The 14,656-nt window shown below is 52.8% G+C and overlaps 1 protein-coding gene across 12 annotated transcripts in view; it reads right to left on the bottom strand.

Moving 5' to 3' along the window:
• CLEC16A (C-type lectin domain containing 16A) overlaps positions 1-14,656 on the bottom strand; it is a 199,202-nt gene that overhangs the window by 114,157 nt on the left and 70,389 nt on the right. For all 12 annotated transcript variants that reach the window (XR_008294694.1, XR_008294695.1, XR_008294696.1 and 9 more), the window contains exons 13-14: positions 3,634-3,756; positions 289-398 (exon numbers count right to left, since the gene is read on the bottom strand). Coding sequence is in view for 9 of the 12 variants with exons in the window: in XM_053213540.1 (XP_053069515.1) it covers positions 289-398; positions 3,634-3,756 (233 nt within the window). In the remaining 3 variants the exon portion in view is untranslated. The remainder of the gene's footprint in view (positions 1-288; positions 399-3,633; positions 3,757-14,656) is intronic.

The following is a 14,656-nucleotide window of genomic DNA, read 5'->3' as shown; positions in this document are numbered from 1 at the left end:
GTTTGAATATGTATAAAATCTCTGTAATGAAGAAAGGAGAATAATACAATTCCGGTGACAAATATAAGGCCGGTAACTGTAACAGAAACCACACAAATTCAGTAACTAGGCGGGTTCACCGGGCCAGTCTCAGAGGAAGGGCAGTTCTTCTGGAGAGGCATCGGGGCCATTACGCCCTGCTTCTCGCTGGTGCTGCGGACGCTGGGGCTCCGATCTGGATCCAGCAGCTTCCTGCCCACCGCCTCCTCCCCTCCGGTGGAACACGGGCCGCGGAGGCGGGGCCCTCACCTCCAGGCAGGCCAGGTGCACGTCCTTCATGATGCAGCCCGCGCTGGCCACGACTTGCTGCTTTAGGAGCAGGCAGCTCAGCTCCAGCGTCGCCAACCGGATCTTCCCATCTGCACAGGAAACCTGGGTCAGCCTCGCACACCCTGGCGGGAAGCCCTCAAATACAGCTTCTCCCCTTTATCGCTTTGAGGTTAACAGGTGACGGGCCCTGGACACCCAGTGGGGGACACGGAGGGAAACCCACGGGCCAACCCCTCCCCAGTCAATGACAATAGAATGTACCCACACCGCCCATGCCAGGTACTCCCCTGCACCCCCTTTATCAGGGGAGAGGAGGCAGGAAAAAGATTGTTACTATTTATTACTGGAGGCTGAAAAAGTGGCCGTCTGTGGTTGCTCTGCTTGGCTGGGTTCCTTCCTCTTTTCAGGAACAAGCACCCCCACTTTCGTTTGGAGAATCACCAACTCCACTCCTGGGCATGCAATTTGGGTGCAGCTGGTCCCTCCCCTCTGTCCCAGGGACAGGCACATCGGCCAGGCTGGTCAGACGCCCTATCCCTCTGGTCATGGTGACTGAGGGAGGGACGGGCGAGGGAGCCAGTCAGCCAATAAGGTTCAATTCCACACCGTGCTGGAACCACCGGGCAAGAGAACCTCTCCTCGCGCCGGGCCGAGAGCAGCACGGGCACAGTGGTGGGGCCTGAGTGGCACCAGACCAGGATCCACACTGGCCACCCCGCACCCTCGCCAGAGTTTCGAATCTTCTGTTCGGGGTTCTACAAACTGCCCACCCCTTCCCCCACAGTCCACCCTTTCCCCCAGACCGCCCAGAGTATGTCTGGCAGGCCCAGAGCCCGAGGAGAGAAGGGCGCACACACAGCGGTAGAGTCCAGAAACAGTCTTAACAACTTGAGCTTCGGTACCTGGCTGCGCCTGAAGCCGGCACTGAAGTTACACAAGACCTCAAGTCACACAAGCCAGTAGTTTTGTTTCTGTCTGGATTGCTTCGGCCAGTCTGAGTATGGGTTTCGGTCCATGACTGATCCACCTGCCATGCTACTGTGAACCGGGCACCGCGCTGGGCACTGTACGGACCCCTCCCTCGAGAAGTCTCTACAAAAACCCACTGCTATGGCACTCTAAAGACTGGGGTTTAGACAAGTGAAGTGACTTGTCCAAAGCTTCACCCCGGGCGGTAGTGGACTCCAGGGGCTCTGAATGCCAAAAGCCCCGTGGAGCACAGCTCCTAGAAGCATCTGTGACTGCCTGATGGGAGGGCACCCTGCTCTTAGGCAGACTCCTCCCTGCGTCTTTAAGCTCGTTTCTGGGGAGACGGCTCGATGTGGAAGAAGGGCCAAGAGAGGAGGAAGTCTCAAGGCTGCAGCCCTGAGGCCCTGGGAACCCTGAGGACCGGGACAGGCTACCGGGAAAAACTCGAGGCAGACGCACGAGTGCTCACCTCCCTGCCCATCCTTTTCCTGCTTCACGTGTCAGGAGGGGAACCGGAGAAGAGGGAAGCATCTACTGGGAGAGGCTGCTTGGTCTCAGCTCCGAGGCTCTCCCTCAGGGCCCCACGGGCCCAGCACGAACACAGCCCCACAGGCTGTGTCCACCTGCCACCCGCCTCCCACCTCCAGGTCTCCGGGGCTCAGTCTCGCTGCTGCCTGCCCCTCCGCGGAACCCCCCCTGGCTCAGCCACGACACCCCTGCGGCCCCCTCCAGGCGACTGGGATGTGATCTTCCACCAAGACCCTTCTTCCTTTGCAAGCTCCTGGCAGGCGCAGACTTCCTGCCACTGGCCCCGCTAAGGGGCTGCCGTCCCTCCCCACCCAGGAGGCTCCTCTCCAACACCCAGGCCACGCTCTGCCATCTTCAACCACCGAGCCAACCTGCTGACAGAGCCCCTGCCAACTGCCCCCTGAGCCACTGTCCCCGGGGACGACCTCTGTTCCCCACACTGGACCTTTCGGTAGAAACTGACCCCACCAAGTGCCCTTGGTCCTGAGCCACACCTGTCTCTCTCACTGCCCCTCTTCTTCCGTGTGGGACCCGGCTCAGGCTCCCGTGCTGGCTGTCCCTCTGCATCACCTTGAGATACCTGGAGTGGCCCAGGGCTTGGTCCCCGATATGCCTCTCTTCTCTCCCGTGGCTTTAAACACCACCCCTATGTCTGTGAGTGCCACAGTGTTAGTTCTAGCCCCTGGCGCCCCTAAGCTCGAGATTCTATCTCCTCGTGGAGTCACAGCAGTCTGGGATGCCCAGCCATGGCTTCCTGGAAGGCACGAGCCACACCTGTCCTGTACTTCCTGGACCCTCGTCATCTGCACACAGTGGCTGGCATGCAGGAGGCACTCGATCAACATTTCTCCGTGGAGCCATCCCCCCAAGCCTCTGTATACCCTCCCCGAGGTCATGGAGGCTCTGGCCCCTCTGGCCTCCAAGGGGCTCTGGCCGCTTCGTGGAGCCCACGCCCCTTAACTTCTGGAGTCCTCACCTGTTATCACGACTGCCACCCTTGCCCTTCTCCTGAGCCTGACGTGGGCTCATCGCCTGACTGCTCCTACTGTACCGCTCAGTGGTTCCCTCTTAACCCGGCCACATCTCCCTTGGGCCCGTTTCTGTGCCCTCTCACACACCCTGATGGCCCATCCCCCTGCCTCTGCAGAGAACCCGCCTGGCAATCAGGGTCCCTCAAGCTCAGCACTGCTGATGTTTTGGGTCAGATAATCCTACGTCATGGAAGGCTGTCCTGTGCACTTGTCCTGTGCAGCATCCCTGACCCCTGGAGGCCAACAGGAACACCTCTTCACGTTGTGACAACCAAAAATGTCCCCAGACACTGTCAAACGTCCCCTGCGGGCAAAGTTGTCCCCACTTAGGAATCACTGTGCTTGGTCACCCCTCCTGTTATTTCTAGCCCTTGTCTTGGCTGAGGATCCTCGGCCAAAACCTCAGAACTGGGCTGACGGGTGCCACACGCTGGGCAGGTCTTGTACCATCAAGGGCCCCTGATCCGAACCTTCCAAACTTCCCTCGTACACACTCTCAGGCTGGTTCCTGCTCAAACGTGGCCTTGGCCTCCCCGAGAGGAGGGTGACACACGCTGGCAAAACTGACACAAGAAGGGTTGGGTGCGGAAGGAGAAGAAAGACAGGGGAGGAAGGAGGAGGAGATCCCGAGGAGAAGACGCAGATGGACAGAGCGGTATGGGTGGCCCAGGGAGGAGCTGAAATCTGCCTGCGCTCTCAGAAAGGCCAGGCCGAAGCCCCAGGGCTCCTGGTGCGTGGTCCGGCGGCCCGGTCCCTCTCACTCTACTGCCCCTGTGAGCAGCCACACCCCAGGCACCTGGCTGGGCAGCGTTGTTCATGATCCTGATGAGTCTTTCGACCAGGAGATGGTTGTAGGTGGTCTTGTCGGCCGCACTGGGCACCGGGAGCTGGATTTGCTCTAGTTTCTCAGGATCCATGCCTGGAACGCACAAAGGGGCGAGCTGTCAGGGGGCCGCCTCATGAGAACCCCGCTCATCCTGAAAGGCGCCCCAGGAGGCGCTGCCCAACCTCGGCGACCCAGGGTCCATCTCCGTGACTTCTGCCGTGACCGGTGCTGCCTGAACTAGAGCTCACTGCACAGTTCTCCGAAATGGAACTTGAATCAGTACATATCAAAACATACATTTTCTATCCCCACGTGTAAGCTGGAAATCAACATGCTGCCACGCTGACAGGCAGTGTTAAAAAAAAAAAAAGACAACGCTTTTACATTTTAGTCAAGGATCGATGACTTGCGTCAACTCATCGCGGCCCAGGCCCGCTCTCTCTGTTAAAGACGGGACTCGGCGGATCCTCAGGAGGTGCGGAAGGCACGCCAGCCCTGAAAAGTGACACGCTCCCGGACATAATCGGGGGGCACGGGAAAGGAGTGACTTCTGCACGACGTGCCACTCGGCCACCTCATGCTAGGCCTGTGTGCCACCAGAGGCCACCCATTATCAGACACATTCCACGGTGGGGGAAACGCACACGGAGACGAGGCGACCGGACGGAAAGGAAACCGCAGTCACGCCCGGCAGGTGGGCCTCTAGCTCCTGGCAGAGAACTCGATGAGCGGGGCCGGCCACTCAACGAGCACACAGGCGGTGGGTGGGGGGCACCGCACCAGGCGAGGGGCGGTGCCGGCGAAGAGAGACCGGGCTAAGCGCTCGCGACAGAGAGGCGCAAACACAAAGAGGTCGACGGCGCGGATCTACCTTCAAGTGGCAAAGGAATTCTTTTCCTGCCAGTAAACACTGACGGCGTTTCGAACACAACAGACAAGACATGGGAGAGGTGGCTGTGAAGGGGAGATGCGAGGGCACAGAGTCCAGCTGGGCACTGAGTGTCAGTTTCCTTGAAGTGGAACCTGGGGGGCCGGGCGAGGAGAAGACCTGTGAGGGCGACTCCGGCAGGCCAGGTGCGGAGAGGGGCCCCGAATCCTTACCCCCCCCTTCGAAGGTGGCTCTGGAAAAATACACTTACAGAGACAAATGGTTCGCCTGATCCAAGGCTGGAGAGCTGAATGGACTGTTTGCGCTCGAAGCACGTCTTTTCCTGTTATTCTACCAAAGGGGGAAGGTGACACTTCTCGGAACTCTTGAAATACGGCCCCTTGAGTACTAGATGACGCTTCATTTAGAACCTTGACAAAACAGTGGAGGACGGCACTGGAGAGCTGCTTGTCTGGACTCTAAGTAACTCCTCCACACACGCATTGACGTAATAAACCATAACAATATATCTTGCTTTACTGAACTCCTTCCAGCTCCGAACCAAAGGCTAAGCCATGCCGGGGAGATGACACGGGTGAGGGACGGCCTGGGGGCTGGAGCTGGGCCGTTCTCCCTCTCCCACCTCACCAGCAGCGGCTCCGTCAAGACACTTGACGGCGAGGAAAATTCAATTTGCGGATTCTAGATCCCATTTTGATGCTAAACGTCTAACTCCGACGCACGCTGCTTTCTTAAATGGCAAAAGGAACATCAAGGGAAATTTTTCTGGCGTCCGTTTTTCCTCCCCAGAGATGTCAACACCATCCTGACATCGCTCTAATCCTCCCATTTCTGGCTCCCTGGGACCTGGCAGCCAGTGGTTCCAGGAGAGAAGTGCTCCTGGGCCGGACCGTCTCTCGGCCCCCTTCAGCGAGGATGGCAGGAGGGGCCCAGCCGCTGGCTCCCTCGGGGACGCAGCAGTGGTCACCAGAACTGGGACAGTCAGGGACTTGAACCGGTTCTGGAACTTCCATGACGAGCTCCATTCTGTCTCTTTCCTATTAGGGCCCCCACTCCCTGAGAATTTGTCAAAACATGAGGAAATCTGTGGCCAAATCCTCTCTCGACAGGAAGAAAAACACTCCACGGTTATCGTGACTTTCCTCAAGTGGCGACTCCACTCTCTGTGAAGTGGTGGGGGGGACTGAAACAGTTCCTTCTACAACTTCACAGGACCAGAGTCCAGCACAACCCCCCCCCCCTTTAGTTGGAAATGAGGGCCCAGAGATGTTAAGTCACGTCCCCAAGGCCACAGAGCAAGGAAGCAGCACAGTTAGAATAGGAAGATTCCAAAGACGGACAGGGTCCAGCTAACTTCTAAATGCTATGCTGTTTGGGGGCCGACTCAGGGATGCGCCACCCAGGGAGGATCCTGAAGGAGCGAGCATTTGCCTCGAGCTTCACAGGCAGCAGCTGCAAGGCGTGGGCAAGAGCTTGCGGAGGGTGGAGGTGGGGACTCTGGAAGGAAGCGACGAGGTAGACGTTCGGGGAAAGGGACGGGCAAGGCTTGGACGCCAAGATCCCGGGACAGCAGCTAGTGGGAGACGACGTGATTCGGTTGTGCTCCTTCATGCCTACTCTGGAGTGGTCTCCACTGCCCTCCGGCCACTCAAGGCGATCCCTCTCCTCAAGGCACTCTTCCCCACACTCTACGTGAGGTGGATTTTACTGCCGGCCAACAGGGAGACAGAGAACAGGATCGACTCCATACGACACATGGAAAAATTTGCAAAAACCCCTTTGAACGTCTCTGTTCCTTCCCCAAAGTTCCTCCTGGGCCAGGTGCCTCACTTCCTCCCCATCTCTCTCTTTCTCCCACCGTGGCCTCTAACCACCACCCCCGCCCCCTGCCCCATTACTCTGAATTATCCCATTCCAGACCTTGGCTTTCAAGGCCCGTGTGGCAATTCAAAAGCTTCATTCTTCTGGGTTCAAACCAATTAGTGGCTGAGGGTTGTTATTAACAAGGCCAATGTCACGGTATGACCAGAACATGCATGTGAACAGGAAAACGGCGCACATGTGTGCATGGACACGCACCCCCTCCACACACCCACACACCCCCCCCCCCCCACACACACACACGCACACACACACAGGTTTTAGGCACTAAAAGGCAGATTTTGTTGCAGGCCTGAGTTCCTCTGCAAGCCATTTCCAAACTCCGACTGAAGTAAACACTGTGGATAATACACTGACCTATTTGCTTCAACCCTTAAGTGCTGAGCAATAGAGAAATTCCAAAGAAACCCAGATGTACTTCACATGGCCTGGGAAGATGTGCGAGCACGTTCAGACTTCCAGCAGACCACACGCTTCTGGGTTCCCTCCCCGCTGGGGTCAGATCCCTCCCTGTCCAAGTGAGTCAGAAAGGGTCTCCCTCTGCATTATTTCCACCCAGGGACCACGGGGTTGGGGGGAGGGTAGGGACGGAACTCCCAACTGACCCAGCAAGTCCGAAATGGAAGGCAAGGGTGTGGCTCCATGATGTCAGAAGCTTCCCCTCTAAGTTCTGATTTCTGGATTCTTCCTCCTTAGCAATAGCCCCCATCTGGGACAGGGGTGGAAAAGACCCAGACCAAAGGTACAGAGAAAGACGGAGACAGACAACCCTGGATAAAGAGACCACAACGGAACCGGGTAAGTGATGGGCAAAAAACTTGTTTTCTTTTGGCCGAGGTCTCCTTGGCTGTAGTCACGCAAGCATTGCCAGCTTTGGAAAACTATAGACCCACTATTTCGAAAGCTAACCAGATGTTGGGCCGATTTCCAATGTACTTCCAGTTCTGATTATGTGTCACTGGAGATCCAGAATGATGTTTTGCCAGCTCTCTGCATGGCGAAAGCCTCCCTTTATCCTGTTACCTCTCAACCTTTCCCATACCTCTCATCTGTGTTCCAGTAACTTCTCAGCAAGATAAAACAAAACCCAAAAAGCCCAAAATTCCTCTTGGGTAAACAATGATAAATGGAGGGCGCGAGAGGGTGGTGGGTGGAGTAGGGAAACCTTGAAGAACACGAAAGCTGCAGAACTCACCCCCCTCCCTCGGGCCAGGCCTCTGCAGACCTGACAAAGGAGAGATGGCTGCATTTGCTATTACAGATATGAACCAGAATTCATTATGTGGCCCAATTGAATCACAACGAGTGCCTTCCTCCAACCGGTCAACCCTTTCCACAGTGGGGTATTCATTTCGGTGCAGCATCTAATCTATTATGATTTACTGGAAGGCCTGAGCTAACATTTGGTTTTTATTAACATTGCTTTTATGTTAAAATTGTCTTATGATGAAAAATCTATCGGAGAGAGACCATTTCATTAGGGGCCCTGCTTGGAAGGTATGGATCTAGAAGAGAGAGGCTGAAGGTTAAGTGCGGCTAACTGGCTAACTGCATGCTGCCTAACCAAAAAACCAGCTGACCAACAGCCAAAAGACCCCCATCAAATGCAGACCCTGGGCCCACAGGCCAGGGCTGGAGCATAAGCCAGATGGCAGCTTCCCACTAGGCAGTTTCCTTTGGGGTCCCCCGGGCACCGGGCTCCCAGGTGCCACACATGAAGCGTCCAGCTTCCTCTCCAAACCTGCTCGATGGCCCACGCTCACTGATTCTAGAAATGACCACCAGTGGCAGGGTCAGGGACCCAGGCATCACCTAGATTCCTCCTTTGGTGCTCCCTCCCGTCCAAACCAGGCAGGACTCCCTTCCCCCAGCCCTGCTCCTCTCCTTGTCTCCCCATCTTCGTAAATGGCCCCACACAGTTGCCTGAGTGTCCCATTCACTCTATCAGCGTGTCCTATTTCTAGTTTCCAAACGTATCGTAAAACCTTCCAGTCTTCTCCATCTCTACAGCCAACATGCTGATTCAACCCACATTAGCCCTCACCTGGACGGGTGTGGCGGCTTCCTACTGGGCCTCCCACATCCCCTGCGGCAACCCTCTCCCTCACCCGCCTCGTCTACTTTCCACCCGGTAGCCAGACTGGTCTTCAAAGACGTCCATCTGATCATGTCACTCTTCTACTTAAAAGTCCTTTAGGGTTTCCCACTGCTCTTGGAATGAAATCCAAATTCCTTTTCATAGCCTTCAAGGCCCTCCAAGATCTGGTCCCCACCCAGCTGGTCAGTGCCTCGCTCTGCTTGGCCTCACTTTCTGCTTCTTGAACCTGCAAGCTCTCGCCTACATCACGGCCTTTGCACGCACTGTTCCCTTCGCCTGGACCACACCTGCCCCGGATCCTGGCAGAGGGGACTTCTCGCCCTTCAGGCCTCCGCTGTCATATTCTTTCCTCAGGCCAGCGTCCCTTGACCCCCCTAGCTAGTAACCCCCGCACCACCACCACCACCACCACCACCACCACCACCACCACTGGTGCATTCTCTGTCACAACACGACCCGATTTCTTCTCATTCACTTGATGGAGGCTCATCAGATTGTTCCAGCGCCCAGAACGACGCCTCGCACACAGGAAGTGTGTGGCACGTACCTGAGGGATGACGACAAAGCCCTTCGCTTTCACCTCCTCGACACTGCCCACACCTGCCCATTATCTCTCCATTCTGCCCGTCTTCTCGCTGAACTACGGTGAACCCTTTCTAAGGGGTGCACAGAGGTCAGATCAGTTAACCCACCTTCAGCACCCCCCACCCCAGCCCATAGGATGCGGTTCACCGTCACTGCCCACCCAATGCCCGCAGACTGGCTCCAGCCCACCCCTTTCTCGGGGCGCCCTGCCCACCCTCGCCTGCTGCCTGCCCGCCTGATGAGCGGACGGCGGTCCCAGCCTCGGTCAGCCTGGAGTCTGTGGTCCCCCAGGCTGAGCACGCTGCCCGGCACACAGCTGTGCCCTAAGTAAGTAACTGAGTAACTTCAGGAACAAATTCTTTGTGACTGACAGTCTTTCAGAACCAAAGGAGATTTGAGACAAAGCAGTCACTTTCAAAAGAAGGTAAACACGGAAGCCATGTAGATTGCACAACGCATTCCTGCCTGAACAACCTTCTGAGTTCCCACTGCGTCAGAACACAATCAAAGCTCCTCACCGCCGTGTGTCCCCGCTTGCCTGTCATACTGCCGTCACCTCCCACCCCTCTCGCCCTGCTCCCTCCACAGCAGCCACAGTCATGTCTGTGAAAGTATGTGTTTGGTTCACCACCGCATTCGCAACATTAACCACAGTGCCTGGCATCTAATAAATAAGGCTCCCGAGATCTCTGCTGGGAGGCTGAGGGAAGAAATAAATGAATAGCACCAGCAGGAAATGGAGGAAGGAATTAAATTCCCTCAATTATACACTTCCACTCTTTTAAGAAGAAATCTCCTTCGATGTCGAGGAGGAAGGGGAGAGGAGGAGCCTCAAGAAAGAAAGGGAGGCACCCCAGGCAGGACCTCGGTGGGGTGGTCCCTCCAGGGCCCAGCACTGGATGAGGGAGCGCCTCCCTCCCAGGTACACAGCTCCGGCTCCAGGAAGGAAGCCCGTCAGGAAAGCCAGCCACCAGAAAGACAAAGTGCCCCTTGGCCCCCTGGAGCCTGGCATCCCCACCCCCAAGACGACACCTCCCTTGCTGAGGCCCCGAGCTCGGGCTACCAGAAAGAGAAAGAGCAGCCCAGCGAAGCCGCCGCACGGCCGAGAGCCAATCAGTCAACACACTTTGGCTGAGTGCCGACCAGCTGCCAGCCATTAAGTTGGGTACCACGGTAGGCCATCGGGACAGACATGGTCTCTGCCTTTAAAGACCAGGCAGTCCAGAATGAAAGGGAAAATATGGAGAGAAAAAGAGATAGAAAAAGTGCCACAGGATCTCCATGGAAATTTAAAAAGGTCTGCTCCTCACAAGACCTTGTTAGCTGATGAAAAGACAAGTCACAGACTGGGAGGAAATCCTTGTGACACTCATCTGATAAGGGACCCAGAACGTATGTTATTAAAAAAAAAACCAAAAACTCAAGTCTCAACAATTAAGAAAACGAACAACCCGTAAAAAAATTTGAAATGACACTTTCGCCAAAGAAGACACACAGAAAAGGGGCACCTGGGTGGCTCGGTTGGTTAGGTGTCCGACTTTGGCTCAGGTCATGATGTCACGGTTGTGTGAGTTCGAGCCCCGTGTCGAGCTCTGTGCTCACAGCCCGGAGCCTGCTTCTGATTCTGTGTCTCTCTCTCTCCGCCCCTCCCCTGCTCACGCTCTGTCTCTGTCTCTCTCAAAAATAAACGTTAAAAACTTAAAAAAAATAAAAAATAAAAAAAAGACGACACACAGAGTGGCAAATGAAGCACACAGAAAGAAAGTCATTATCATTAGGCATTAGGAAAATGCAAATTAAAATCATAATGAGACACTGCTACGTACCTATTAGAATGACAAAAATCAAAACGAGTGTCATACAAGTATTGGCAAGGATGTGAAGACCCGTCATACGCTGGTGATGGAACGCCAATTATACAGCTACTTAGGGAAAAAATGTGCCAGTTTTTCTTAAAAACAAACAAACCTGGGGTGCCTGGGTGGCTCAGTCAGTTAAGTGTCTTGACTCTTGGTTTTGGCCCAGGTCACGATTTCAGAGTTCCTGAGATCGAGTCCCACGTCGGGCTCTGTGCTGACATCATGGAGTCTGCTCAGGGTTCTCTCTTTCCCTCTCTCTCTGCCCCTCCCCTAAGCATGCTCGCTCGTGTGCGCTCTCTCTCTCTCTTTCTCTCTCTCTCTCTCAAAATAAGTAAACGTTTAAAAACAAACTTAGACCAATTGTATGATTCAGTATTTACCCAAGAAAAAAGCAAATATATGTCCATAAAAGACTTGTACATAAATGTTCCTAGTACTTTACCCTTAAGAACTGGAAATAAGCCAAGTGCCCATTAACACACGAATGGATGAACACACGGAGGCAAGCTACTCGGCAGTCGGAAGAAACGAACCGGCGACACACAGAGCGACGTGACGAAATCTCAAAATAATCACACCCAATGAAAGAAGCCATACAAAATAAGAGTACCTACTGCACGATTTTATTTACGTAAAATTCTAGGCAGGACAAACTCATCTACGGTGACAAGGAACAACTCGGTGCTGCCTGGGGAGAGGGGTGAAAGCGGGCAGGGGGAAGGTGACCAAGGGGCAGGAGGAGAGGTTTGGGGTGATGGATACGCACGCTGTCTTGATTGTGGTGATGGTTTCATGGGTGCAAACATAGGTCAGAACTTATCACAGAGTATACTCTCCATATGTGCAGTTTATTGTACATCGATTAGACCACAATAAAGCTTTTTCAAGTGCCATGGCTTTCAGCCAGGCTGGGTTGGATTTAGCCTCCTGATTCAAGCAACTAGAAAGCTAGGCAAAATACATAAAACAGTGATTACGACACACTGGACAGGACAAGCAGCAGCGCTGGAGGGTGACCCTGTGAGGGAGGAGACGAAGGCAGCGGGCCCAGGGACCGCTCCAGTTCACCGTCTGGAAAGAGTTTCCAGGCCTTGGCCCAGAAAGAGAAAATCCCAAGAAAGGCCACAGTCTCCCTCTGTCGAGAAGGCAGAGTCTGGAGCTCAGAGGGGCCAAGTGACTGGAACCGAGAGGAGGGAGGACCAGAGAGCTGCAGACAGTCCATCTGAGGCGTCCGCTAAGTCCTGCTCTGTACATGCATGTGACGGAAGGGAAGGACTTTCTGGAATGCAGCAGGTGGAACGATCTGGGGCTCACACAACGCTGACAAGAGTTCGTGTTCCCAGCGGCCAGTGTGGAAAGACCACCCAACTGTGGCCCACCGGGTACACTCTTCAGAAAGGGCCTCCCTCAGCAGTGGGGCCAAGTGAGCCTAAGACAAAAGGCTGTTCTGGACCAGCACCAGCAAAGCTTAAAAGCCTCCAAAGGATCAAACCAATTCCAAGTAACTTGACCATGACCCAGGACAGAAAAATCTCTAATAGAGACCAAACCAGGAGGAAAATCTCTAATAGAAACATAACTAGAATTTACACAGATGACACAACAGACAAGAATAAATAAAAGGGAGGTTATAAAATATTTTTAAGTGAATAAAATCAAACCACATCTATCAAAATTTATGGCACCTAAGCACACACCTAATGTAGTGCTTAGAGGGAAATTTATAGTATTAAACTCTCATCACAAAAGAAAAAAAAAGTTAAATATCTGGGAGTGGTATGGGAAGGGTATGACTGACAAGGAATAATAGCATGAGGGAAGTTTTGGTTGATGGAATTGTAATGAATCCTGATTATGGTGGTATTGACCAAACCCACACCTGTGCTACAATTCATACAACTACAAACAAAAAAGATTAATTTCAGTATATGTTAAATTCTTTCAAAAAAAGAAAAAAACTGATTAGCTTAAAAAATCAATGATCTCAGCGTCCATCTTAAGAAACTACAAAAAGAGGAGTAAATTAATCTGAAGTAAGCAGCTAACAGTAAGAAATAATGAACAGAAATTAATAAAACAGAAAACAGAAAAAGAGGACAGAAAAATCAATGAAACCAAAACACAGTTCTTTGAGTATCCATAAAATTAGTATGAAATTATTAAATCTTTAGCCAAACTGATCAGGAAAAAGAAAATGAAGACCTAAACTACCAATACCATGAATTAAAATGGGGACATTACTATAGATCCTACAGACATTGAAAGGATAATAAAGAAACATAATGAACAAGGGTATACCAATAAATTTGACAATTTAGATGTAAGGACAAATTCCTTGAAAGACACAAGCTATCAAAGTTCACTCAAGAAGAACAAATAAAGCTTCATTAGCCCTGTATCTACTGAAGAATCTGAGTAGCTAAAAATCTTCCCTCAAAGAAAACTCTAGGCCCAGACGGATTCACTGGTGGATTCTACCAAACAGTTAAGGAAGAAATCATACCAGTTCTATAAAAACTGTATACAATCCAGGAGTAGGAAATGGTTCTGAATTTATTCCATAAGGTAAACATAACTCTGAAAGCAAATAAAACAAGAGAATTGTAAGACCATGAACAAATATCACTCTTGAACATAAATGCAAAACTCCTTAACAAAATTTTAGGCAGGTCAAATTCAGTAATGTATAAAATGTGCCTGCCACATTAGATGGGACTAATAAATCCCAAGTGAGTATCACCTGAAGGGATCAGAAAAAACTTCCTTGCAACTAGACCCCTGACAGGCAAGCAGAATCTCAACAGGTGGGGACACTGGGGTCGAGAAAATGGCAGGAAGAAACACAAACGAATGTAAGAAAGTAGAAGACTAGCCAGGAGCAGGTAGGCGTGTTGGCACTGACCGGGATGGCTGCCAGGCTTCCAGAGAAGCTCATTGCTCTGGGAACAGTCCCAGTCCCAGGGCCCTGTGCTATATGACCCTGACCCCCAGCCATGACTGAATGTTCCAGAGTTAGACACACCACCAAAAGCTGCAACAATCAGATCTCTTGCCCAAGAATGTGAAACCTGAATGGAAACAGACTCCCAACCTGGGATCTGCTGGGGCCAAATCACAATCTGCCTTGAGGAAGTCCCCAGAGCTGGTTGGTTCCTGCCCTTCCCTCTGTCTTTCAGCAACTGCTTGGATCCTGGGAGCTGGCCCAGGGGCCTTCCTATAGACTTTCCCTTTTACTGCTTTAGGTTAATGAGAAGTAGTTCCTGTCGCTTATAACCAGAACTTTAAGGAGTTCAGGGAGTACCGTGTCAGTATCCCCAAGTTTATCTCTGTGAAAGAGTTCTACCACTAGATAAAAATTTGCACCTAGAGCCAAAGGTCTGTGAAGGGAAGTCAGAGGAACCAGATCAAGTTGGAATGGTGGGTGCAGTCTGGATACTTAAAATGCCAGGAAGAGGAGGGGGGAGTTTAAGGGAGAGATGAAGGCACGAAGGGATTCTGAACGGGAGGGACATGGTCCACACCGTGTCACAGAGGATCTCCTGGCAGTGCTATGGAGGACGGATTACAAAACGGCCGTATGTTAGACCCGTACGGAGGCTGGGATAATGGCCACCGGAATGACGTGCCCAGACTTCTCTTGCCCTCATGCCTCTGGCTCTCACCTGCAGCATCTAGCTTCGA

The sequence above is a fragment of the Acinonyx jubatus genome, chromosome E3 (assembly GCF_027475565.1).
Source record: "Acinonyx jubatus isolate Ajub_Pintada_27869175 chromosome E3, VMU_Ajub_asm_v1.0, whole genome shotgun sequence".
Lineage (NCBI taxonomy): Eukaryota > Metazoa > Chordata > Mammalia > Carnivora > Felidae > Acinonyx > Acinonyx jubatus.
The sequence above is the reverse complement of the archived record's forward strand: the minus strand, read 5'-3'. Positions and strand labels throughout refer to the sequence as shown.